The 27,176-nt window shown below is 47.4% G+C and overlaps 3 protein-coding genes across 6 annotated transcripts; 2 read left to right on the forward strand and 1 right to left on the reverse strand.

Moving 5' to 3' along the window:
• The first annotated feature begins 423 nt into the window (after positions 1-423).
• On the forward strand, positions 424-6,877 carry NUDT2 (nudix hydrolase 2). 4 transcript variants are annotated; one of them, XM_025174343.2, is made up of 4 exons: positions 424-544; positions 809-1,005; positions 2,669-2,806; positions 3,877-6,877. In XM_025174343.2, the coding sequence occupies exons 2-4, from the start codon at positions 840-842 to the stop codon at positions 4,188-4,190; spliced, it is 618 nt and encodes a 205-aa protein (XP_025030111.1). In that variant the 5' UTR covers positions 424-544; positions 809-839; the 3' UTR covers positions 4,191-6,877. The 4 variants fall into 4 exon arrangements, with proteins under 4 accessions (XP_025030111.1, XP_007440183.1, XP_007440182.1 ...); XM_007440121.4 differs by lacking the exon at positions 809-1,005 and having other exon boundaries at positions 2,665-2,806; XM_007440120.4 differs by lacking the exon at positions 809-1,005.
• Positions 6,878-7,278: 401 nt separating this feature from the next.
• LOC112542181 (uncharacterized) lies at positions 7,279-23,803 on the reverse strand. Its single transcript, XM_088152743.1, has 5 exons — positions 21,255-23,803; positions 16,476-16,946; positions 14,695-14,832; positions 12,546-12,636; positions 7,279-10,533 (listed from the first exon to the last, which is right to left on the reverse strand). The coding sequence occupies exons 1-5, from the start codon at positions 21,412-21,414 to the stop codon at positions 10,341-10,343; spliced, it is 1,053 nt and encodes a 350-aa protein (XP_088008869.1). The 5' UTR covers positions 21,415-23,803; the 3' UTR covers positions 7,279-10,340.
• An 86-nt stretch (positions 23,804-23,889) lies between these two features.
• On the forward strand, positions 23,890-26,907 carry LOC103056426 (alpha-galactosidase MYORG-like). The gene has a single exon (XM_007440123.4). The coding sequence runs from the start codon at positions 24,375-24,377 to the stop codon at positions 26,439-26,441; it is 2,067 nt and encodes a 688-aa protein (XP_007440185.3). The 5' UTR covers positions 23,890-24,374; the 3' UTR covers positions 26,442-26,907.
• Positions 26,908-27,176: the final 269 nt, after the last annotated feature.

Consider the following 27,176-nt stretch of genomic DNA (forward strand, 5'->3'; position numbering starts at 1 on the left):
TCTACATCAGCGCAGCCGCCCAATAAAACGACGCGATGAAGGAGGAAGTGGGTGCGGCCTCAGTGGTCCAATCAAAAAGAAGAAAAAGTGCGGGAAAAAGACACTCAGAGGGCGGCAGCACCTACAGAGACTCTCTTTCAAAGTCTATCCTCCTAGTGGTCTGTTGCCCATCAGTCAAACTACAAAATCCAATCACAATTTTACTCTCCAAATAGGTCACCCCTTCCGTTGTTGTCCCTCGTTGATTGGATGGAGTCGCCTCAGCGGCGTTAGCAGGAAGCATTGGTTGTATCGTCAGCTAACAGATGACGATTGTGATTGGGCGATCAGGTTGCCACATCGAAATTGGCAGGCGTCAAAGCCAGTGGCAAAAAATCCCAATACTTCCGGATTGTGTCTTGCCCAATCCGAAGTTTCTGGACTTCAACTCCCGCAATTCCACATCCAGCATAATCCTGGGCCGACAGGATTGTGGGATTATGGGACTTGAAGTCCAGCTATCCGGATTCTGGCCATTGTTTTTCTAGGGGGCTCGCTTGGAGAGGTACGCCGGGTTGCTGCCGCGGGAGGTTCTCGGTGCGGTCCGCCGGGATCGCAGACCAATGGGTGTCTGGATGTGGATTCAGCCTGGTTCCACGGTGCAAGCCCGTGGTTCCAGCTGGCCAAGAAGGTCTTCCTGCAGATGGAAGCGCCCAATAAATTGTGCATCGCTTAGTGCAGATAATTGCAACCACATGCAGTTACTATTAATAATAATTTTTAAAAATTATTATAATTATAATTGTTATCATTTTCCATTTGCTATTAGAATTGCAGCTGAAAATAGGCCCTCTTTCCCCATGCGGGATGGGTTGCAACAGGAACGGGGCTCCAGCACCACCTGGCTGGACTACTGCAATGCGCTCCGCTGGGGGCTGCCCTTGAAGACCTGCCTTTGGTTCAAAATGCAGCAGCCCAGATGTGGACCAGCACGAGAGGCCAAGACCGCATTGCGCCTGTGCCCAGGTGGATTCTGGGTGCCGTTTAAAGTGCTGGTTGTGACCTGCAAAGGCCTCTACGGCTTGATGCCCGGGCACCACCTGGATGGCCTCTTCCAACTGGATTCGACCCTCCTGTTAAGAACATCATAGAAAAATGCCCGTAAAATTTGGGGCTGAGGCCAGGAGGAGATGCCATACAATGAAACCCAGAAGCATCTGCAAAATCCAAGGATGTTGTCAAATTGGCACCATTGCAGCGCAGGCGCCACCCCTTTGTTCATGTGTGTGACACCACAACGCGTGCGCAAAAGGGGCGGAGATTTTGGTATGATGCTTGTTGCGTCATTTCCCCCACCCCGGATCCCTTTAGCAGAACAGCCCTGTATTAGTTAACGTGAGGACATGAGCCATGCCCTGCTGGGTCGGACCCCTGGCCCAGCTAGTCCACCAGTCTGTTCTCCCAGTGGCCCAGCAACTGCCCGAGGAAGCCCACTGGTCTCCCAGCAGATGGCCCTCAGAGGCAGCCCCACGGCCACCAAGGCCACGGATCCCCAGGACTTCCATGAATCTGCCCGCCCTGTTTTGAACCTCAGCGCTCTTAATTTAGCTGAGAGAACGCCATAGGAACTTTATATTGCTCTGTTCAGTTACCAGTTTCAATGGTGGTATTACAACTTTATACTGTGAAAATGTCACCCTTATGTTGAATTTTTCTGCACACCATTAAGAGTTGTGCAATGGCGGCGGTTTAGAAATCAGATCAATTAATTAAATCAGCACCTTGTGCCCACAGGTAAGTTGGACTATAACTCCTATCATCCCCAGCCAGCATGCCCAATAGCAGAGTTATAATGTTGTAGTTTGAGGCATCTGAAAAGCCCCATCTGGAGAAAGATGGCTTGTAAGTCAGCAAGAAAAATGGATGTAGTGTTTTTCTTTAAAAACAATTAATAGTAAGGAGGAGAAGGGGAATTACAACATACATCTCTAAATTGTAATGTCTTATGTGAGAGGAGGATAAAGTTATCAGAATCCATTAGGAACAATCTTATTCTCTACGTGTAACTGACGGAATGAAATGAAATTTTTGTTTTCTGCTCGTCTGATTTAATACTGCAGATTCCCTCGACGCTGCTCAAAAGCAGCTCACCCTGATTCAAATCTAAGTCCCCATTCGTGTTGTGCAGTTTTCCTTTGTTTCCTTCCTGGGTTGAAGTGGGAAGCCAGGACTTTAGGAAATCAGTGATGCAGCATCTGCCTTGCCTGCAGGAAGTTCCAGGGATCTCCAGACCGGGCCAGGAGATCCAGACCCTGCAGAGCCCTTTCAGTCAATGTGGATGAAACTGAGATGACGCAATAATGGTTTGATTACAGGCTCCCAGAAAACCAGATCTCAGAGCTATGAACTGGGAGGGTTGGTCTTGCCATCAACCCCGACGCAACCCATGTGGTGCAGTAGTTTAACTGTTGCATTAGGAGGTCCAGGTTCAGGAGCACCTTCAGCCATGGCCCTCAACGACTTTGTGACTTTGGGCCACTCACACCCTTGCGAGAAGTCTTTGGTGAATGGTGCCTTGGGATCTGTCTTCTTCTCTTTAACTGCGCCCAGGCTTTTGGGGGGGCATGCCCCCATCTCAGAGCTTGCCATTGCTAACACTGCTCCTTTGTGTTTCTTTTCGGTAAGACAGTCATGACCTTAAGAGCGTGTGGCTTGATTATCTTCAGGAAGATGCCCAAGGCATCTGCTGCCGCGGCTGCTGAAGGCAACATCGAATACCTCCTCCTGCAAACTTCCTATGGGACTCATCACTGGACGCCCCCAAAAGGTGCGTTATTCACCTGTCCTCTGAAGGAGCCCTGAAGGAGATTTTCGGGGGGGGGGAGATCAGCTGATCAAGAAATATGCTTTCTTTAAAAGAAATCTCTCAACAGAGCAGTTGGAGTCTTTATAAGCCTTGTGTGTCTTACTCCTAACCCCTGTACCACACTGTAAGTCCGCCTGTGCTAGGTATAATTTTCCTGGAGTTGCAGTCCAGAGGTTTTTAGATTATTTGGCTAAGGTTGCAGAGTTACCTGCCATGTGGGGGGCATCACACTGGCGGTGCACATTAGATACAGTCTGGGGGGCATAGGGACTGGGATGATGGAAGCTGGAGTCCAGATAGCGGCCACCTGGGGAAGGATGCTCAGTTATTAATTTACTTAATTGATTTGATTCAATAGAGCCACCCACTCCACAAGACAATGGGCGGCTTAAAAAATCCATTAAAAAAATTAAACAGTTAACCATTAAAACCATTAAAAAATATTCTTGCTTAAGCATTTAGAGGCCCTAAAATGTAGCTAGTTGTCCTTTAGGTTCAGCATACCAAGAAACAACCGGGGTCTTGGATCCAGATTTGATTTCTTATTTGGCCGCTTGGCAGAGTCTGACTTTGGGAACAGGGTGCTCTTTTATGTCTGAGATAGATTAGCGTAATTGAAGTGTTTTCTGAGGAACGGTTCCCTCTTATTTTATTACCTGCTCCAAAAGTTTCTATACCACTTCCCGTGAAAAGAAGCCTCAAGGTAATTCATGAGGAACTCTTCCAAAGCTGAGGGCCCCTTCCTGTTGGTTGGTAGCTGGGAGATTGTAGCCTAACAACCTGTTTTGTCTTCACAACCTCTTTTGTCTTTTGTTGGGTTTCACCTACAGCAGTGTTTCTCAACCTCAATGACTTTTAAGATGGGTGGACTTCGGCTCCCAGAATTCCCTAGCCAGCATGCTGGCTGGGGAATTCTGGGAGTTGAAGTCTACCCATCTTAAAGTTGCCGAGTTTGAAAAAACACTGCTCTAGAACCTGGCAGGGAGAGGATTGCCCCGTTTTGAAACTCCTGCTTTGTCTTCTCACATCAGGCCACGTGGACCCCGGGGAAGATGACTTGCGCACGGCCCTGCGGGAGACCCAGGAAGAGGCTGGGCTGGCCTCCACCCAGTTCACCATCCTGGAAGGGTTTAAGAAGGAACTGAATTACGTCGTAAAAGGCAAACCCAAAACAGTTGTCTACTGGCTGGCAGAGCTGAAGGACAGAGACACGGAGATCAAGCTTTCATCGGAGCATCAGGACTTTCGCTGGCTGACCCTTAGCGATGCCTGCAGACTTGCCGAGTATGAGGACATGCAAGGGGCCTTCAGGGAGGCCCATCGCTTCCTCTCTTCCAAAAAATAAATGCTCTGGGGGGATGCAGGAATGTTTTAGCGGATGCTGCACTGCTGTTCTTTGAACTCTTAGAGCAGGGTTTCTCAACTTTGGCCACTTTAAGATGGGTGGACTTCAACTCCCAGAATTCCCCAGCCAGCATGGCCATTGCAGAGAATTGTGGGAATTGAAGTCCACATGTCTGGAGGTTACCAGGTTGGGGAGTCTGAGATATTAGTCTACAAGAAGAAGACCCAATGTGAGTTACTTATTTTTTAAAGAACTAGATTTAAATCAATCTTCGTTCTTTGTTTTGGCTCCAGCCACTTCTTCTCCTGCCTTTTTTCAGAAAGACCTAACATGCCAGTCAAACTCAGTGTGGGGCATCAGTTCCCAGAATCTAGCACCTCCCTGCTCTCCCATATTTGATGATTAAAGATAATCATTTTTGGCCTCCATGACCTGTATTCATCCTTTAAACCATTGGTTCTCAACGGGGGCGGTGGGAGGATGCGGAGGGGCGGTGAACTTGTTTTGGGCGGTAGAGGGGCGATGAGCATGTTTTGGCATTCGAACTTAATTTTAAAACTCCCCCAAAAATTTATTAAATCGATTATCCGGTTTACACCATTTGTACCAGCAATAAAACGAACTTACGCGACGGCTGCCCTCACACACTTCTAAGAACGGTGAGACGAATTTGTATTCTAGGTCGGCTGACCTTGAAGAACTCGACACTACGATTCTTCTCCGATCCCAACCAGCACAGCGCATGCGTCAGCTGTCTTCCCGCGCGATTAATCGCAGTGCGTGCGTTGAGCGTCCCTTCAATATGAATGTTTGATTTGACCCGTGTTTCTTGAGTTGCTTTTCGTTCGCTTCATTTCTGTTTTTTCCCCTCAGTTTCGATTTACTTTCATTGTTTATTTGGCCAGTCGGCTAGGTAAGTGCGCTTATTAGTTCTTTATCGTGGTCGTGAATTATTAATTTTGAGAAATAGTTATCTTTCCCTCATCATATTTTGCAGCCACCAACAATGTCGGTTAATAAAAAGAAGTGTCATCAATACAGTTCCACGTACTTGAAGTTTGGATTTGTTCCTTCGCCGTCGAACTCGCAACTACCCATGTGTTTACTTTGTAACAAAGTGTTATCTAATGAGGCAATGAAACCGTCTCGTTTGCAGGAGCATCTGCAAAAAATTCATCCTGACAAACAAAATAAAGATTTTTCGTTTTTCACGAACATCAGGGACAAGTTTCTGAAGGCACCGTCTGTCTCAGGCTTACTAGCAACCTCATCAAAAAAATGTGACGATGGTTTGGTAGCCTCTTATAATATATCAAAATTAATTGCTAAATCGGGGAAAGCTCGTACCGTCGGCGAAGAGTTGATACTGCCGGCTGTCAAGGAAGTTTTAGAAACGGTTTTACACCATCCAGCCGCATCCAATGTTATAAAAAATGTCCCATTAAGCAATGATACAGTGCGACGACGAATTGATGAGATGGCTGAAGATGTTGAAGCTTCCTTATGCAAACTTTTGATACCCACCGAATTTTCTCTTCAGGTTAACGAATTAACCTTGCCAAGTACTAATGAGGCTTTACTGTTAGCGTACGTCCGGTTTGTGAAAGAAGGAAAAATTATTCAAGAGAAGCTTTTTGCAAGAAGCTTGATTGCAGATACTAAAGGTGAATCTATTTTTAATACTGTCAAAGATTATTTTAAAGAGAAAAATATTCCTCTTGCGAACATTATGTCTGTTGCCGCCGATGGAGCTCCTGCAATGGTGGGTCGTCATCGTGGGTTCATCGCCCTTTTGAAGAAAGAGGTACCAGGTATTTTAGCTGTTCATTCATAGACAGCATTTAGTTGCAAAAAACCTCAGCGACCGTTTGCATCAGTCATTACAATAGGTCATCTCTGCTGTGAACAAAATTCGCAGTAATGCTCTCAACGATCGATTATTCGGGCAGCTGTGTAAGGACAACGATGAAGAATTCAATCGCTTGCTTCTGCACACCGAGGTTCGCTGGCTTTCCGAAGGCGCCTGCCTCAATAGGTTCTGGAATCTTTTCGACTCTGTACTTGAGTTCCTCCAAGAGAAAGATGTAGCTCTGAGAGACAGATTGCTACAATTTAAGACTGATGTTGCTTACATGGCCGATTTATTCGCAAAATTCAATGGAATTAATTTGCAGCTTCAAGGCGAAGAGCTCAATTTGATCACAACCAAATCTGTTATTTCTGCCTTCCTAAAAAAACTCACTTTGTGGAAGCAGAATTTTGGTCGCAACGAGTTCAGCCAGTTTCCAATCTTGTCGGATCTGCATAAGAGCAGTGAAATCCCCTTCGGTGAAACACAAGTTTACTGTCAACACCTTGAGTCTTTGCACAAGGACTTTTCTGAGCGTTTTGAGGATATTTCGTCCCTGGAAGTCCCTCAATGGGTCATGAACCCTTTTATGAATATTGAGACAGCAGACGTTCAGATTCAGGAGAAATTGGCCGAACTTTCAACGAATGAAACTTTGAAAGCCAGCTTCCAGAATGGTGATCGTCTCACAGAATTTTGGCTTCAAAGTAACATCAATCGCCTCTACCCAGGACTGTGGACTATCATCAAAAAAATTTTAATTGCCTTCCCTTCCTCCTACCTTGTCGAGCGAGGATTCAGTGCTGTGACTGATCTAATTACAAAAAAGAGAAGTCGACTCCAAATCGTGGAAAGAGGGGACTTGCACCTTCATCTCTCTAACAATATTGAACCGAACGTTCAGAAAATGGCTCTGAACCATCAGGCACAACTGTCCCACTGACATAATCAAGCATGTTTCATTGATATTACTCTTTTAGCGTATTTTTTTGCTGTTTTTTTTAATTATCTAATTAAGAATAAAGAATTTTTAAACATTAAAAAAGCATTTGCAAAAAAAATAAAATAAATAAAAATTTTTAAAAACGAGCATCAAAAGAGCATTTAACCATCTTTTTTGCATTAGTCATTTTAATTTTAATAAAAGGAATGCAATTACCTTTCAGGGCAAAAGTATCGAGTTAAATCGAACAAATTTGGTGTGTAAGTCTACTGAAAAAAATTACTTAAAATTTTTGCCTTTTATAATTCAGTAACTCCCCCCCCCCCATACCCTAAATTACAGGATTTTCACAAAGGGTGGCGTTGAAAAATTTTCCACTCCTTAGGGGGGCGGCACCTTCAAAAAGGTTGAGAATCACTGCTTTAAACCAACCAAAGGGCTCGCACACACTAAGCCACAAAGAAGCTAGCCAGGGTTTAAAACTCACCAAGCTTTGCACACTGCACAAATGACTTGGTTAAGTGTGTTGTGGGAACTCAGCACCAAGCGCAGAGCTGTTATTGCACTGAACTGTATTTTCTCCTCAGACAACTCCAGGGTAATAAATGCTGTTTCTAAGCTAGACCCCAGGCCAGTGTTTCTCAGCCTTGGGAAGTTGTATGGACTTCAATTCCCACAATTCGCCAGCCAGCACTGCTGGCTAGGGAATTCTGGGAGTTGAAGTCCACATGTCTTCAAGTTCCCAAGGTTGAGAAACACGGCCTCAGACCTTTCTTCTGGAGTCTTTTTCAAGGGAAGGTCTTAAGGAAAGCTGAGGAGCCTCAGTTGTCCCTGCTGGAAGACATTACAGGTACATCTGACCCACAAACTGCTGCTGGGGTGGAATCGTGACTCTGCTTAGCTTTAGGTTTGTGCATTATGAACCAACTTCTGTGGTTTGTAAACTGGTTAATGGCTTATGTATGCACTGAAGGCTTTGGAACATGATGATACCTACAGAGATTAGAACTGTGCAGACAATGGTTTTCCCTGTGACACTCTCTGGAAGTGAAAGTTGGACTTTGAAGAAGCAGGATGGGAAGAGTATTGATGTCTTTGAACTTTGGTTGGAGAAGACTCCTGAGAAGACCATGGACAGCCAAGAAAACAAACGGATCGGAAAGAAGAAGAAGGGAATGACCAGCAACAAGGTGGATGGACTCAAAGTGGCAATTGGGGGCACCGTTGGGGTGGAGCTTATGACACAACATTGCAGGGCTGCTTCCCCCTTGCCCCTCCCCATGACCAAGCACACGCCCATCTCCTTCCGTTGTTCCCCTGCAAGTGGGATTGGGAGACACGCTGCCCCCTAAACAGGAAGCAACGTTGAGTCTTCAAGACTCAAAGCCCCTGATAGACCCAGCTTCCGTATTTTATGCTTTTACCACAATTAATTATGCTATATTCCAGAGGTTTAATTTATTGAAGGAGTCCGTTGGTAGTACTGTAATGGAATAATCTGCATTTGGGTATCTCTTTTTGAGAAGTTGACCTTTCTTTAAATACCCCTTTCGGCTGTAGTCTTTTATTTTGATCCAGATTTAAAACAAAGCATCCTGTTGTTCAACACCTTAGAGTAGAACCCCCCCCTCCAAAAAAGGGAACAATGTTGTTTTATACACAGTTCTGGAACTCATTCTAAACACTAAACCCGTGTTTCTCAACCTTGGCAACGTGAAGACGTGTGGACTTCAATTCCCAGAATTCCCCAGCCAGCATGGGGAACTCTGGGAGTTGAAGTCCACATGTCTTCAAGTTGCCAAGGCTGAGAAACCCTGCTGACTAAACCTTAAATGTGGGTCTTAAAAATTTGCCATTGCTGTATTCACATCAGCTGCTCTGCTTGAAGAGATAAACTGCATTGTGGTCTAATTCTAAGGATGTGTGAGTTTCCAAAGCTCCTCGGAGCACAAAGTCTCCAACCTCATTTTGGGTTAGGGTGACATATCGTGAGAACCTCTCACCAAAAGCAGCCAAGGCTGTCATCCTGGGGGAGGGTCTCCAGCTGGAGGACAATTGTCCCGTGGCTTGTTTCGGGGTCATTCGCCCCCCCCACCATTAATAGCATCGATTGGCTGCCTCAAACAACATACTTAAGCTCTTAAGCTGTTTACTAAATTCACCCCTTTTCCTGGGGGGGGGCACAATATACTGAGTCCTAAATGAACCAAATGGGCTGGGTTATTTTGCACATCACCTTAAGCTGCAAAGTGCCCGATTAAAGCGTTGTGTGAATGCAGCTGCTGGGGGCTGCCTGACCTGGCCGCCGTGCTTCCCCATCCTGCTACCGAAATTCTGACTCACTAACACACTGCTGGTTCTTACGAATTTCTCTCTCTCCCTGGACCTTCCCCAGCACTCAGGAGGCTCCAATCGCTGGAGTCTCCCACTCGAGGAGTAGGACGAAGGCCTCTCTTGCCTTGCACAGAACTGCTTCTGGGTGGCATTCAGCAGTGGGCCTGGTGTTGGTCAATCACAGATTATAACAGTCTTAACCACCGTAAACCGCCCAGAGTCACTGGGAGTTGGGCAGCATATACATTCAATAAATAATAATAATTATTGTTATTGTTATTGTTATTGTTATTGTTATTAAAGCTAGATGGGTAGTTGTAATCCATGGCCTGGTTGCTTTTCAACCTGTTATAAGCCGCTCGCCTAGGGTGAGTAGAAATTGCTTTCAGGTGACTATGCAGAAAAAAACATGGTTCCTCTTGGTTGGTCTTTGATTATTTTACATCTACCAACAAGTAACATGGGTACAGGTCTCCCGACTACAGACCACATAGGTAAGTGTCTAACTTTTCTCTGAGTTTGTACAATCACACGATGAGGACAATGGCTAGCATGACCTTACTTCTTCTTAATGAAGGTGGCTGCCAATATGTTAACAAGATCTGGACCTCCACTCCAACAGTGGAGCAAGTTAAATGTCTCTTTGCTAATAAAAGTTAACACCTCCTTTGAGTTAAGCCTGGGGATTCATGGACATGTCCAAGGAGTTTCCTTAGCAAGAGTATAGAAGGGGCTGGCCTACCTTCTCTTTTGAGATGCTTTTCCAACATCCTAATCTAGTTCTGGGAAGTCCTAGTGGTCTCTCATCCAAGACTTAACTAAGTCTGCCCTTGTTTAGTCACCAACATAACTGCAATGCAAGTGTGAAGGTCACCTCAGCTTCCTTGCTTTCCTAGTGAGAACGTTAGTCTACTTAATAAGCCCCAGGAGAAATGCTATCAAAGCTTCAAGTGCAAGTGAAAGGGCTCTGCTGGGAAGAACTGGACTGTGAGAGGTTCAGCAAGGAGGAGATGGAGTCGGTCTGCTAGTGTGAGCTGTCAAAGAGTGAGGTGATGGTCCCATCTTTCCATTCGATCAAGATCTCACCATGCTTGAGCGAAGGAGAGGGCGAGGCAGGGATGATCTGTATCTTGGAGCTGGGCCTGACTGATCCAGGCAAAGGCTGCTGTTCCTCACAGCTCACCTGCCGGCTCTTCAGAGCTAACAGCCTCTTCTTCCTACAGCCACAAGAAGGAGACCCGTTGATGTGGACATTCTTACAAACCCCACCAGGATTTTGCTCCTGTAGCAGAAGCGCATGACGAGCTGAGCTTTTGAATGCTTGTAGCTTCCTAGGCTGGGGAATTCTGGGAGTTGAAGTCCACCCATTGTAAAGTTGCCAAGGTTGAGAAACACTGCAGTAGACCATGTTTAAGCCAACTATGGTGGTGGAAACTCAGCCTAAATCACAGGGAATTAAGAGAAATTTACCAGGGAAAACCAGGGCTGAGTGCCCATATGTCAAGAATTTTAGCTGTAGCTTTGTCCATTACAAATAATTTTCTTTGAAGTTTGGAGGTCTGTAAAACTTTTTTTTTTTTTTGAGTGGGCTGTGTGTCCTCAAACCCGCCTTTATTCTCTGCCAAGAGAACCTTCCAGCCGTGTCAGGTTCAGACATTGGAGGGGACTCTGGCTGCCCTCACTGGGATGAGCAGGTTCAGCAGATAAAGGGGAGCAGAAGGACGTTTCTGGTGCCTCTCATTTCTCTCTTGAAAGGCCAGGTCTGGAGGTCAGCCCGGTTTCAGTCATTTGAAGGTTAACTGCATGTCAATGGTTGGAAGATACAAGGAAACTTAGAAATGTACCTGGGTGCCCAGGGGAGGTCAGAAAAGTCACGATGGTGGCCAGAACCATGCACTTGAAGCCTTACCCCTTTTTTTATATGCATCAACTTTTTTGACCCCCTCCCTGTGGACACTTAATCAAGTGACGAACAGTTATCATCTTACAATCTTTACAACATCTTGTAAATCTAGGTCAGTAGAGGCCCCCTGAAAGAGAAACTTAGTTCACGTGGCAACTACACCACAGGGCATTTGCTTTGGTTCTGGCATGGTGGACCAGCCCTAACTCTGTAGTTAGTAAATCAGGGCTTACGGCTTGGTGGGTGGGCTGAACTTAGCCAGTTTGGGCAAATCATGGTTAAGCAAACCATGGTTTAATGTAGCATGGGTACCAGGCCTAAGAGCACAAGACAAGATGCAGTGGAGCCTTTCTTGGCCCAGTGCCCTTGGTGTTGGACTACAAAGCCCATTGTCCTTATCTGGCTTGCCCCTATGGCACATCTGAAGGGCACCAGGCTGGGGAAGGCTCGTGCTGTGCGACAGAAGCTGGATGAGGGATAAGATGGGATCATGCAGTGTGCTCAACCATGGTTGAGCTGGACAACGCAGAGTTTGTTGGCATCACGTCACCGGCCGTGCCATAAATCATAGTTTATAAACCATAATGGCTGTGCTTGTTCGAAACACTAAATGAATCAGGGGCAGGCAGGGGGAGGCCCCACAGCAAAGATCCCAGGCTTCGAAATAGGAATCGAAGCCCCAAACCCTTTTATGGGCATCAAGCGCACTGTGTGCGCGTGGCAAAGGGCAGATTTCACTCATCTGGTTGTGGCAGCCATTTTGAAGACCCTGACCGTTGCTGCCTGCAGACGTCTGGGCAGGGGAGCACGTGGCATTACAAGGGTCAAGTCACCATCAGGCCAATGATACAAAATCCGTGGCTTCTACCCAAAGCCAGGGCACGTGACTGGACCCTAAGCCAGGCAGGACAGAAACGTGGGGGTCAGCCGGCAGTGGAGCTTATGAGTTGTATGAATTGATGGTCGGGTGGTTCATCCTTAGAGGCTATGTTTCCCTTTTGCTCTCTCACGTTTTAAAAATTGTATTTGGTTCTTGCATTGATGCCTTTTTTGCAGTGTTGTCCAAACTTGGCCACTTTAAGATGAGTGGACTTCAACTCCCAGAATTCCCCAGCCAGCCATGCTGGCTGGGGAATTCTGGGAGTTGAAGTCCACTCATCTTAAAGTGGCCAAGTTTGGACAACACTGCTTTATTGTGTTAGCCACCCAGAGTCACTTTATGGGAGATGGGTGGCCATACAAATGTAATATAAAAATTAAGAACGGGGATTCCCCTCAACCCAACCCAACCCAACCAACCCAACCCAACCCAAGGCCAGCACTTACTTGTTGGACTGGATACTGAGCATCAGAAGGATTACCCCCAAGATGAAGGCCAGGGGGCTCAGGACAAGCAGGGCTGTCCTCCAGCTGAGACCTAAAGAGGAGAACATCACGTGCTCCTTAGCACAGCCCTTTCTTTACTGGCCTCGTTCTTCACCATTAGGACATTTTTATTCTCTCCAGCAAGGTTCTCTCTCGTGTGGGGTCATCAGATGCCACCAAGGACCAGCAGGGCCTGGTTTCCATTTGCCGATCTTATGATGCCCACGCACCCACCCCCCACAGCTGGGTGATGGAAGAAGAAGAAGGAACCACAGTGTGGCACCCTCAGCCCCAGCTTTTTCCCCTCTGAAGACCCACAAGAGCTTCTGCTGGTTGAGGTCTCCTGGGCAAAGTGGCGTGATTTGTGGGTTGTGGCTTAGCATGCTGTAGGAACCCAGGCACTGGCACTGTATTTAATAAGCCAAAATTAAAACAAGGGGTGGCTCCATGCAATGCAGGAATGCAACCAGTCTCTGATCTGGTGAAAGACAGCTTTCCATATTTTTGTATTCACAATGGAAATTGGTGTCAGGTTGGCAGGGGACTCCGGACAAACAAAAGAAAATGTCTTTGTCGTGCGATAAACAGATAGCTTGTGGAACCCACTGCCACAGGATGTCAGGACTGTAAGCTTAGGTGGCTCTGAAAAGGCGTAGATAAGCGCCTCAGAGCCACATGGCATCTCCATTCCAGAAAATTAGATCAGGTAACAGCAAAGATCTGGTGTCTTCCAAACCTCCGAAGCCGTTTGGCTGACCACCTACAAAAGAGGTCTGTGTGCGTCTGAAGCTTTCAGATACACTGCTGCTGAACAGGGAAGTTCTCAGGAAGATCCCTAAGAAAGTATTGGTCCTTTAAAAAAAAAAAAAACTTTCTGTGCCTGCAGCCATCACCACACCTCTCTTACTTTTAGTATCCAGTTTCTTGCCTGGATATGGGGGACCAGTGGCCTTCTCTTGATGTTTTTGATGTGGAGGATACGTTTCGGGGGGGGGAGTGGGGAGAAGAAGACAGGATGGAGCCCCAGGAAGAATCTCTGTTTACAGAGGCTGGACTGGCACAGCACCCCCAGACTAAGCTGTAATGTTATTTGTTTCATTTCAGATTCTCATGTTGTACGTGCCCTGCCAATGGCGTTTGCAAAACTATTGTTAGTGGCTTAGTATGTTGTGTGAACCCTGAGAAAACACATCATGCTAAGCTATAGTTTATTTCAACTATAGTAACAAACCATATTACACTTCGACATAATCTGCAAACCCAGCCAGTTGTGGCTGGTTCAGCAAATCATGATTCAGCAAATGGGCTTTGTGCAATGTATGAATACAGCCAGAATCTGGGTGGCCTTCCCATCTTAGATCTTGGGTTGTTTTGGTCTCTCTACAATTGCAGCACTCAACCAGGTTCATCTGGGCAAGCTGGTTAGCTTATGGCCCGGGGGATGCAGCAAGGTGGACGTCCGACTGGTGATGCAGCCAGACTCAAGAGAGCAGCTTCTTAGTGGCTCCTCCTTGTGGGCCTGGAGGAACCTACAAGAGCCTGTCTTGGCCCAGCACCACCCCATATTTCCCTGCCTTTGAGGACTTTCCTGCCCTTGCCATCTGAAAGGGCAAGTTCAGACGAACAAGAGCTATGCCACAGAATTTGGGGAATTTCTACACCCTGGTTCCCAGCACTGCTGTTGGGTCTTGACCAATCCCTAGCCAAGCGCATGGCTGTAGAAGATGCTGCCAGAATGAGACCCGTTTTGCTTTTGACCAACGGTGGAAATGGATTAGGCACCTTTGCCTACAAAGGCCATTTTAGGGGAGTAAGCACTGAAATGACTAATTCATTTATGGCCCTGCTGTCAATGGCTTTGGAAGAGGATCACACAAGTTCCAAGAAGCAGCTTGATAAACTGACCTCCTCATCTAGATGAAGCCGATTTTTCAGTGTTAGTTGCTGAGAAAGAGTTGTTGATGTGACGCCAGTGCAGATAAAAAAGGGGTGGGCTTTGGATCATGCCCTTGTGACTGCCCTCTTGACCTTTTTGACTCCCTCCCTGGACACCCCTTAGCATGCAGGGCTCAGCCGTGTCCTCACGCCTTGGTGTCAACTCTGTACTCACCATTATCTGCTTCCAGACGTCTATCACTGGACATCGGAAGTCCGCTGGTGACATTGGACTGACTTTCCAAATGGATCATCGGGAACGTTGCGGCCCCGACGGAGGGGGTGTGAATCTCCAGGAAACCAGCTGTTTTATCTGCAAAAAAGTTTCCCCGAGGATTCAGAAGCTCTTACCTTTTCTTCATGCATCCAAGACACATCTGAGCAAGAAAGCGATAGAAAGAATCATAGTGTTGGAGACCCTTTTAACTTGGTTCCTGAATTAACCTGTTTTCAGGGAATATAAACCTTGAAATCAAAGGCAGGAAGTGTGAGGCAAATGGATGAAGCTGGGCTTTGGAAGGTGCAGAAGAATTAAGATGCAACAAAAGGGATCCATGGGAACAGACCCCAAAGTGAATTCTGTCCTCCACGTTTTGAAAGGTATTTGGTCTATACTGCACGTCTCAAGAGAACGGAAGGCCTATTCCATGGGCACCCTGGCAGCTCTCCAGGTCCTGCTGAGCTACAAGAACTACAATTTCCGGATTCTCGCTGGGCAGGAGGGTCTGTGAAGGCGGGGATGGGTTAAAAAAGGCCAAGATGGCGGTCATGTCCACACAACCAAGCCCCCTTTTACAGCTGTCTTGCAGGGTCCAATGACTGGCCCCTCTAGGCTGGCTGGGGGATTCTGGGAGTTGAAGTCCACCCATCTTAAAGTTGCCAAGTTTGAAAAACACTGCTCTAGCTCAAGGGTATCTATTTTACAAGGCATGTTAAAAATGTGAGGTTGTGGATGTCATATTGACTTTTTTGATCTCCCCCACCTTTGTGAATGCCCCTGCTACTGGGTGTTTTGGCCTCCCAGACCTACCCTGAGATCAGAGGTTTGAAGGAGGATCCAGGAAGGACCTCACCTGGCCTGGTGCCTTCAGTTCTATCGTGGTGGTAAATGGATCGAAGTGCTTATTTACACATTTATATGCCACCCAGTCCTGATTTTCTTTGGGCTGCTTAATCTGGTAAAGGGCAAAGCCCCCTACTAACCTGAAATAAGAAGGGAACTTGCTTAATTCCCCAGTTCATTCCCTGGTGAAGACCCCCCCCATGGGGAAAGCATTTACTGCCAACATTAGACATATCCATGGAGGGACCCCCCAAAGGTGCTGAACTCTGGTCTTGAGGAGGCAAGTGGAGTGTTCATCATGGGGAGGGAATCCTGTAGACTGCCTAACTCCAGTTGGGTTCACATCATGCGCTAACAATGCGGTTTCTTGGTTTTAGCTTAGTGTGCTGAATGAACCTCACCAGTGATGTGTAAACAAAGGTATGGCTCGGCTTAGTGCTCTGCTGAACTGTGCCACTTGTGAGATTCATTGAACAAGCCACATTAGGCATAAAATATGTATCCCGTTGCCACCTAAGGCAGCATCATGCATAGCTGAGCATCCCCAACTGCACCAGCGTCTGCATTGCAGCAACGTCCTGAGCGCGGGGAAGAAGTGCTCAGAGTGCGATGGGCTGGGAGAATGACCTTGGGAGATGGGCGGAAGAGCCCCAGCCAGGGCAAGAGATAAGAGAGGTCTCAGCCCACAGAAGGAATGGAAGTGGAGAAAGCGTCTCAGAAGGGACCCTCCTTAGTTCTCTGGAAAGTAAAGTTAAGAGAGGGGGGAAGCGCTGTAACCTTGCAATAAAGGTAGCGTTAGTCCTCATGGTTTTGGTTTCCTGCCTGGACTACCTCGAAGGGTTGACACACAGCAAGCAGTGCAGCGTTCTGTGCAAGCGTCCATCTTGCCTTACTTTCAGGTCCCCCCGCCAAGCCATCCAAGGAGGTCTCCCTTGGCTCGCCGAGTCCAGGCGCTCTCACCAGCTCCATGGCACAGACGATTGCGCCCGAGCCCGTCTTCCACTTGCTGAACCTGCCTTTCTCCTGGGACAGGAAGGCGTCGTGCCCGCCTGGCTTCACGCTGAGATGAAGGCTGTGTCCTTGTAAAGTCAAATGGCCTTTCTTGCTGCACGACCAGGCCTGATGTGCCCCCTCCCCACAGGTCTCCAGCTGAGCTGCTGCAAATTCTTCAGCTCTGGAGGCAGCCAGGCACTGCCTGGTGCCCTCGTTCACCACAGCCCCGGCTGCCCTGTCCCAGCGCCACTGGTGCTGCGGGGAATGCGCCTTGCAGTCGGACAGGCTGACTTTCTCAGCTTTGTGAGGCGAAGCGTGGATGCACTTCTGCAGACGGACATTTTGGATAAGGAAGCTGTCCCCTCCCGGCACTGGGGTGAAGAAAGAAAGCATTATATTTCCAAGTGCCCTGGGTTCTCCACCTAGAGGTATACCTTGTTTTTTTTTTAAGTCTCTGATCTGACCTGAAAGCATGGTGAAAGAAGGGAGATAAATGCATGGAGAGCATGATGTGTTCTCGGGCTAAGGGTTAAAGCAGGGTTTTTCAAACTCGGCAACTTTAAGATGTGTGGACTTCAACTCCCAGAACTCCCCAGCCAGCATGGCTGGCTGGGGAATTCTGGGAGTTGAAGTCCACACATCTTAAAGTTGCCGAGTTTGAAAAACCCTGGGTTAAAGGATTCCGTTTTTGGAAAGGTGAGAGGGAGGGTGAGGGAGGGAGAGAAAATGACATCCTTTGATTCCTTCCTGCAGGGGAGTCAAAAAAGTCAAGATGGTGGCCATGACCATGTGATCAAAGCCCTGCCCCTTTTTACCAGGTGTTTGCTCAGGTGCTCCAGCTGCAAATGGGAAAGTGGAATGTCTTTGATCACCTGCTGAGAGAAAAAAAATGGACCCTCCTGGATCCCTCCATGATGAAAACGGGTGGAATCTGAAACCTCACCAAATCTATGGAAATGAGGCCAGCTGGTATTTTGTCACCTAATCGGAAGGACCCTTAAAAATAAAAAAAAGACAACGATGAAAAGTGCCTTCGGAGGTCTTCCCACGTGGGTTGCTCATTCATCTCACCTTGGGCATGAACGCTCAGCGCAATGGCCAGTTCGCCTCTCCGGCCAGAGGCGGCTAAACAGGGTCTGGAGGGGGCTGCTCGGCCACTGTTCTAGCATACTGCATAAAGCAGGCTGTGTCGTCATCCTGGTTGACTTGTTTGGGCACGCCTCTTTTCTTGTTAACACCAGCTGACTTCTTTATTAACAGCACTTTGACACTGCCCGATGTAGGATTTGTGTGAGGGGACCCATTGAGCCTTGGGGGTGTGGCTCCTCCTGCACGTCTTCCTGAATCCACGTGAGGATGGTGATGCTGGTCCAACATAGCAGGATGTTTGCGTGAGGACCTCCAATGCAGAAGATCTGCCCCTCTTAAAAGCCCCTTCATCCTCCTCTCCGTGTCTTCCACTGCCGCCGCCCCCTGCTTCGCGTGCCATCGCGGCAGCCCCTCTCAGTGGCAGCAGTCAGGCGGCTCGGTTGACACGGCACCCATCCTAAACCTGCCTCTTGAATTAAAGCGTTTTCTGGTTTGGTGCAACACATTAAGCACTGCAAAAGTAATCCAGGGTAACCCTAACCATGCTTAACGTGCTGTGTGAATGCAGCTGCTAGGTCTGTCTTTTACTTGAATTGGGTTCAGGGTGCCGTGTGAACACAGTGCGCGTGGAGCTCAAAGGAGCATCCATGGTAGAAGCAACCAATCAGCCCTTTTATGGTGGGGGGAGAATCCCATGTCCCATGAAATCATCTGGGGGGTACAACAGGAATGTCTGTGTTCTTAGTGTTAAAAAAATCAAGATGGGGGCCACAACTGTAGGATCAAAGTGGAACACAGGTAAAAAGGGGCAGGGCTTCAGTTGCCCAGGGGCGGCCACATCTTGACTTTTTTGAACTCCCCGAGGACTCCCGTCTATGTGTGGAAATTCTGGGGTTAGCAGTTCTTGCAAAAACAAAGCCAATGTTTTAATGTTAAATGCATCGATTTTGGAGAATAAAATACAGGTACTCATTTAGCAACTGCCTCATTTAGCGACCGTTTGCAGTTATGGCGGTGATGAAAAAGTAACTTTGTGACCAGTCTCACATTTATGACCTTCACAGGTCTGTAAAGCAAAGGAAAGCTGAAGTCAGATCATAAGCACAGTCACAGTTTCACTCAGCAACTGCTTAATTTAATGACCAAGTTGTCAGTCCCAATTCACGTCACTAAACAAAGACTACCTGTATAATAAATAATTGTAGGGCTGAACATCAGCAATTTACTGACTTCATCCTCCCCCATTGTGGTCTAATCTCCCCCAGCTGGGGGGGGCATTCTGTCAGGTGATCTAAATGCAGAGCAAAGGACCCCCAGTCTCCTCCAGACGCACTGTGGCTGGCTTCACCTGATATGCTAGGCTAAAATGTGGTTGGCTAGTGTGTGACTCACACACCAGCCATGTGCCCTTAACCTGGAGCAGCTGAACCATCATTTGCTCAGTCCAAAAATCTTGCCTTCACACTACACCTCACAGACCATGTTCTGAAAATGGTTATTGTAAAAGGTTATTGGCTAATGCATGTTTCTCAGTCTTGGCAACTTTAAGATATGTGGACTTCAACTCCCAGAATGCTGGCTGGGGAATTCTGGGAGTTGAAGTCCACACATCTTCAAGTGGTCAAGGCTGAGAAACCCTGGGCTAATGTATGGTTCAATGGGTGTGAAAGCACAGCAACTCTGCTGGGGCTTGCTTATGATTCCCTGGCTGCATTCACGGCACCTACTTACCTGCATTCTGCATTAACCCATTTTGGGGGTTTGCCCAACTTATTAACCATAAGTTAACCCAACAGGCTGGGTTTGCACCCAGGCTGCAGAAGGACCTCTCCAAGGTGAACACTAACCAAGACGAGGTCCACTTAATTTGGGGAAGCCTGTCATACGAGCAGAGCCAGCGTGCTCTGCAAACCAAGAAAATTAATCCAGTAAGTAACCCATGAGTTAATGTGTGCGCCAACGTAGCCAGGGACCCTCCATGCTGCAGAATGAGCAACCGCGTTTGCAGTTTCCTTTCCTAAGAGCAATTTAAGGTACTTTTAAGGAGGTACCTCCCTTCCTTCAGGACGAAGCAATGGAGCTGCAATATAAACAGAATCCAGAGTGGAAAAGGAGTTTATGACAGAGCAAACCTACCTTTTCTTAAACTCCAGGACAGTGTTTCTCAGCCTTGGCAACTTGAAGATGCGTGGACTTCAACTCCCAGAATTCCCCAGCCAGCATGGGGAACTTCATGTGGACTTCAACTCCCAGAATGCTGGCTGGGGAATTCTGGGAGTTGAAGTCCACGCATCTTCAAGTTGCCAAGGTTGAGAAGCACCACTCCAGGATTTTATTTGTGAATAATGGAGGAAGCAAGGAATTGCTGCAGACAGTCTCAAGCCATCTGTCGAGAATGAAGCGAGGCTGCACCAGGGGCAGGTGCGCCCCCCACAGCTCCCCAAACACACCAGCTTCGATTCATGTGGGGGGCCCTGCCACCTACGATTTATTCCTCTGACCAATGTCCTTCCAAACCAGGCCAAGAGCGTCTTTAAAAATCCTGTATGCGTGTTTGCATCACACATAAAGAACAGCAAAATTTCAAAGGCATCCTCACGACCCCCGTTTTGACTTGCTGACCATACCCTGCGGTCACCCCGGTCAGCACCAGCTCTCACCTTGGTTTCATCCTACGGTGCGAGCTCTCAGGCTGTGGTCAGGACGCCCCACACCTCCAGTTCACAAGCAACATAGTGGGGAAGGGGGGCAGCCACAATTTTTTCTTTTTAAATTGCATCTGCCTTGCACAAGCAGAGGGGCCAAACGTGTCAAAGCGTGCCCGAGCTTTCCCTGCGCATGCACAGAGCAGAGACGTGCTACCGCCAATGTTGGGAATCCCTGTGATATATAGGTTAAAATTTAATTATTAAAAGTAGGTGGGGTATTTGTTTCTTGTCTAACGTTATCTCCAATGAACTCATTCGTTTTACAATATTTGGGGAAGGGGTCATACAAATTCATTGATTGCTGGCAGGGAGGGGGCAGTACTGCAAACTTAAATCATGAATGCCGTAGATAGCTCTTGCTGGAGAACGTTAGGCTCTCTTAGCTAAACTATTCCTTATTTTTGCTAATTTTGACTGGGTCCCACAGCCAGGATAACCTTTCTCCTAGGTAGCTGGGGCTCCGTTATAAGGAGTTATTGTATTTGATTGTTATAATTTTCTTAAAGGTGAGCCAGCTTGAGACCTTGAAGTCCGTCCAGATTTCATGACTGGTTTGGATTTCAGATCGAGTGTCCCCCACCGACTCTGCAGACTTCGATGGGCTAGTTTAAAATCTGCCGTTTTCAGGGTGCAGCATTGCGTGACTTTTCCTAGAACTTCCCCTGCACGGGTTTCCTCTCATCCAAGCAGCCACACGGACCCCAAAGTCTCTACGTTGCCAGGGGGACCCAATTCACAACAAAAGACCCAGAGGTCTCGCTGCAGAAATAAAATCAAACAGAATTCTTTGAAAGGGGAAATATTTCATTTGTGCTTCGTCTTACTGATAAGCAGAATTAATAGAAATAAGTTAGAGAAGGAACAGTGGGAAAACACACTTACCCTTCAGCCAGAAAAGGAGGATTATCCAAGCTGAGCTTCCCTTAAAAAGGACCATTGTCGTTTGCCAAAGAAAGTGTGTGTGTGTGTGTTTGTACTTGGAGGATGGGGGGGCAGCCTTTGAAAAGAACAAGCCGCGCTGCAAAGTACGTAGAAGCTCCATGACTCCGTCCACAAACCGGCAGAAGTTTAAGAAAAGATGCTAAAAAGCGAAATGTATAATTTAAGAAAACAAATCATTTTCCAGGGGCGGGAACAAGAGCAGAAGGGGCTCTCATACCGTGGGGTGGGGGTGGGGGGTGGCATTGGGAAGGAGGTGCCAAATTTCCTTTTTGCTGCACAGATCTCTTCTTCGGGAAGGAGGGAAGCCAAGGGGGATCCCAGCTCTCTTGCTGCTGCTGCTGCGAGCTTTCCACAGCAGTGATCGATCGATGCACCAGGGCAGTGGGAGAGAGCCGGGCAAACAACTCTGTGGGACTCAGCTGTTCAGGAATGGTAGCCCGTTGGGGAAGGCCAGGGAGCCGGACCTGTTGGTGGGGATGCCAGTAGGAACTGGAGAAGGTTCAAGGTATCCTCCTGTTTGCTTAAAAGGAGGAGGAGAAGGCCCTCCGATTCACAGGGTAAAGGGGTTTCCTCTGGCTGATGATGCTATTTACGCTCTTCTGTTGTGACTTGCAAATCAACTGCAAAGTTGTGTTGTATCCAACCAGCCCAGTCCTCTCGTCCCCCACCAGCAGTTGCTTGTAGGGTCTTAGAAGAGCAAAAGACCTTTTGCAGCCGTGTCTCTGCAATTCCTTTCAAACGACAGCGGGAAGCCCACCCTGCTGTCTTCTGTACACAATGGGTACTGTCAACCCCACTGGGTAGACCAGATCAGGAAATCAACTCCCAGGGAGGCTAAAACTTCTCTGATGGAGATTGGTTATAATAGCAGAATCTTGGAAGCCTGATTGTGCTGGACCTCCTCCCCCTCCTTGTAGTTCACTGAATTAGGAAAGTGTCTGTCTCATCTGCTTACAAATGCCATCTTAAGTCCACAAGATATGTTTTAGCCCTCATCGCTTTGGTGATGGAGCTGGCATATCTCCCTCAAGGTCATCTTCCTTACTCTCTACATGTAGGGTGACCAGAGCAGAAAACCAACTCTACAGGAAGACCAGAACCACACTTGATTGAGATGGGCCAGAACAACAGAATCTTGCAAGTCTGATTGTGCTGGGCCTCCTCCTCCTTCTTATACTTCAGTAAATTAGGGAGGCATCTGCTTGGGCCATATCTGAGTATTATCTCATTTCTCAGGGCTTAAAAAGTGTTTCAGCCTCTTTTGCCTAGGTCCTGCATATCTCTGTCAAGGCCACCTTCCTTACTCTCTATAAGTTCAGACTGTGAATCTCTTGCCACTTTGGTTCCTGCAAAAAAAGAAGGCCACCGAGGCCCTGATCCACCTGCAGGAGCTCTGCTCTCTCCAGTGGTATTGAAACACGCTAATGCCCAATCTTCAAATCCAAGGCCTGGTTCTTATTTATACAACCTCAAATGGCTGGGCTGTCCTGCATGGCTGGGGCTGCCTAGTCTAGCCAGGTCAATCTGTCCAAAGAAGTCCTTCCAGGAGAAGCTGCTCGTGGTTTCCTCACTGTCGAGGGGTAAAGGGGACAGAGCCTAGAAAGTGGTGCTTTCTACAGTACTGCAGCACCAATGCTGTGGGGCAGTGTCTCAACACTTAGCCATCTCCTGGAACCTTTTAGAGTGAATTTTTTCAGAGGCCCTACAGGGGAGAAGGTTAGGTGTGAGTGGACAGAGGTCAATAGCTTTCCAAACTGCAGCTATAAAGAATACAGTAGACTATCCATTGTGCTTTAGAACTTGAGTTTCAGGCACGTTTCTCATGACTGTAGGAGAAATAAAAGGCTACCCCACTTGGCAACCAGTAGCACCGCAGTTGTGTTTCTTCAACCTAATTTTCTGTCTGCAAACGTCCACTAGCGGTAAGCATGAACTCAGTGGAGGCATTATTTTACAATGCATGTTTGTCAATGATTTTGAAAGTGTAACTTTGATGTTAGTATAGAATGCACCCCTCTTTTGCAAACGACAAGGAAGAGTTGAGCTTAACTAAGGGAGTGAAGGGAACCATCAGGGTTATGGGGATTTAAGCCAATTTTATAGACAGGTGGGGCGGGGGAGGTCCGTGAAGTCTCCAGGAGCTGCCCTTGACTCAATAAGGATGACGTTGTGGCCCCAATATGGCTTCTGCAGAAGCTCTGCGCTGTGCCTAATTTGGCCCCTTCAACAAATCAGCCTCTTTCTCAGTCCCAGCGCTTCCATCTGCAGTTGAGCGTCGGAAGGAAAACCAAGCCAAACAGACACTAAATATGATTGCACTTCCCTGATGTTCTGGAGCAATAAGAGTTCTCCGGATGGCTAGGACATTACGGTCATTCATGATTAGTACATGTTTCATTTTTGTAGCTGAAATACTGCCTCTGCTGAGCACACCAGAGCAAAGCTTATAAGCAGTCACCACAGAGCAGTGTTTCTCAACCTTGGCGACTTGAAGACGTGTGGACTTCAACTCCCAGAATTCCCCAGCCAGCCTTGGTGGCTGGGGAATTCTGGGAGTTGAAGTCCACACGTCTTCAAGTCGCCAAGGTTGAGAAACACTGCCATAGAGAGATTCCACCAGCAGAGGCCTCCCCATCTCACCATAGGATTCTGCTCCCTACGGCTTTCCGTGCAATTCATATCTGTAGCTATTTGTGCATTCCATCGCCCGCTGCCAGGGCCTCCGCCTCTGGAGCTGCTTCGTTGCCCTTCCTCCCTCCGCCAGCAGTGGCCCAGGCTGTCCTGGCAGCTGTCGGCCTGGGAAATGTGGTTGCATAATCATGCTTGATCAGCTGAGTTGGGAGGAGCAGCAGACGCTGGCTTTGGCTGGAGAGGAGGGGAGGGGAGAGCCGCAAAGCAATCCGATTTCCAAGAAAGAGAATCGTAAGTTAGGTTGCACGAGGTAAACAACATCTGTATTCTGGTGGGGTTGTTTGTACTCTTGCTGCAGAAGACTGAGCCAGGCAGCTTGGCCTAAGGCTATTCAAAAGCCTCACCCCCTGAGCCACTGGTTCGAATGAAATGGGAACACAGACCTTCCAACGTCGAGGGAAAGGAGAGTGGATGGAAAAGGAGCAGGAACCCAACCGGACGCCTCCAGCATCCCAACTGTTTCGTCTTGTGGCATGTGCATTACTAATAATGGGATTATTTCTAATAGCGGTAGCGATTGGGTGTTGCTATGTCATTCGTTTCCAGAAGACAGACAGGATGAAGATTGAGAAGTTGGAGTTACGAAAGGATGGGTTTACCATCAAAAACCAGGGTGGAGACATCATCTTTGTGTTGACCTTTCAGTCTGGTGTCCTTGACCTGGAGTCCTGCTTCCAGGAAAAGGAAATGTTAACTTGTACCAGGGCAGATAAAAGAAAGATTCGTTTAATTATCAGGGCAATTAAGCCAAAGAGGGCAGTGATCTGCTACTCCATCAACTGGGAAGAGTTGATAGTAGACACAGTGGTGGAGCACAAAATATTCTGGGGGGATGCTCACTGGTATGGGGGTTATGAGATGAGCGTCCAGCACTGGCCAATCAAGCTGCCAGGATGCCAGGAACCTATGCCCTTCGTGACCAGCGATGTGTATTCTTTTAGGAACAGCTTTGGGGGGGTCTTGGAGAGGTACTGGTTGTCCTCCAAAGCAGTGGCTATCAAGATCAATGACTCTGTACCCTTCCACCTTGGGTTCAATGCCACTGAACCATCTCTTGTTTTTCAAGCCAGGTATAAAGATTCCCCATATGGTCCTTTGTTGGAGGAGCAGTCTTTTCCAGGGTTATATTATCATGTCTGCGTAGCTCCGGATGTGACTTCTGCCCATAAGTACATGGCCCAGAATTATTTCAAGAAACCTTTGAAAGTACCTTCCGAAGAAATGTTCAGATTTCCCATCTGGTCAACATGGGCACTTTACAAAAAGGAGATTAATCAAACTAAAGTTCAGGAATTTGCCCACATGATTCGGAAGTATGGCTTTAAAGCCAGCCACATTGAAATAGATGACATGTATATGCAGAATTATGGTGACTTTGACTTTGACCCTTTGAAGTTCCCTCGCGCAACAGAAATGTTTGAAAAGCTTAAGAAAGACGGATTTAATGTTACTGTCTGGATACACCCATTTGTACATAAAAAATCGCCAAACTTCAAGGTAGGAATAGAGAAACATTTTTTGGTCACACAACGAAAAGAGAGATTACCTGCCATGGTCAAGTGGTGGAATGGTGTTGGAGCCATATTCGATTTCACCAACCCTTTGGTCAGAGATTGGTTTCACGCACACTTGGAGGAGCTCTGCTTAAAATATGGCATATCCTCCTTCAAGTTTGACGCCGGTGAGACCTGCTATCTTCCCAAAGAGTTCACCACCTTCCAGCCCCTTCTGGATCCCAGCATCTGGTCCAGGTATTATGCAGAAATGGCCAGCCCTTTTCACGAGCTTGCAGAAGTTCGAGTTGGTTACCAGTCCCAACACATCTCGTCTTTTGTTCGTATTATTGACCGGGACTCAGTTTGGGGATATGAGCTGGGACTAAAGTCCATCATTCCCACAGTATTAAACATTGGCCTTCTGGGATACCATTTCATATTACCAGATATGATTGGTGGAAATTTTATTCCAAATAAAACTGAGGGAGCTGTTGACATTCCAGACCGAGAGCTCTACATCCGTTGGCTCGAGTTGTCTGCCTTCATGCCGTCTATGCAGTTCTCCATCCCCCCCTGGCTCTACGATAAGGAGGTCATAGAAATTGCCCTGAAGTTCACCAGGCTTCACGAGTCCTTGGTTGCCCCTCTCTTGCTGGAACTGGCCGGAGAAATCACGGACACGGGGGATCCCATCATACGGCCTATCTGGTGGATCTCTCCCGGGGACGAGTCTGCTCACAAAATCGATTCCCAGTTTCTCATTGGTGACACCTTGATGGTGGCTCCCGTCTTGGAGATGGGAAAACAGGAACGAGACATCTACATCCCGGCTGGCAAATGGCGCAGTTACAAAGGAGAGCTGTTTGAAAAAACTCCCACCTTGATAACGGACTATCCTGTGGATCTGGATGAAATTGCTTATTTCTTTTTGGTTCCTTAAATAGCCTCAGGCACAGACGAAGAATCCTGCCCCCCTGAAATTCTCTTAGAATCATGGAATTGGAAGGGGCCCATATAGTTCAATCTCGAGATGACATTGACTTAACTCAAACTGTTTATTTTTAGAAGAACAATTATTTTTGCTCAGAGTAATTCTTCTTAACAAATGGCAAAGGTTCTTATTATGTGCCTTCCCATTCTGCTGAACTTTCATTGCTTAAAACCTGTTCATCTCAGCTGTCCATGATGGGGAAGAACTGTTATCTTAGCACAGCAGATGGGGAAATCAAGACCAGGGTGACTAATCAATGAATACAGAGATGGAGAGAAAGACGAATGACATGGGAGTTTAATCTCAACTCCTTCTCCAGGAATATTTTGGATTTTTTTTCCAGGGAGTCATTCATGCATGGGCTTCATGATAGAAAATGGCTATCGATGTTGCAGGAAACATCTATAAGCCAGATGCTAAGGGAGATACTAGCTTGCTAGCTTGGATCACCCAGCATGCCAACCCACAGGAGAGGATTACTGAGAGTGCCACTTTCACCCCTCCCCCATCCCATTGTGTACAGCTCATGAAACCGAATTTGAAGTCCTACCTGGGGTTTAGTATAGCATCCAAATCAGTAACAACTTCTGCTCTGCATCTGAATTCAAGGTTTGTTCTGTTGCTGAAAACTTTACCCAAAGTATAATTGATTGAGCAAGTGATCCTAGGAAGCATGAGAACCAG

Source organism: Python bivittatus, unplaced genomic scaffold (genome assembly GCF_059951505.1).
Source record: "Python bivittatus isolate LINGU-HERP-01145 unplaced genomic scaffold, Pbiv_v1 ctg000570_np1212, whole genome shotgun sequence".
Lineage (NCBI taxonomy): Eukaryota > Metazoa > Chordata > Lepidosauria > Squamata > Pythonidae > Python > Python bivittatus.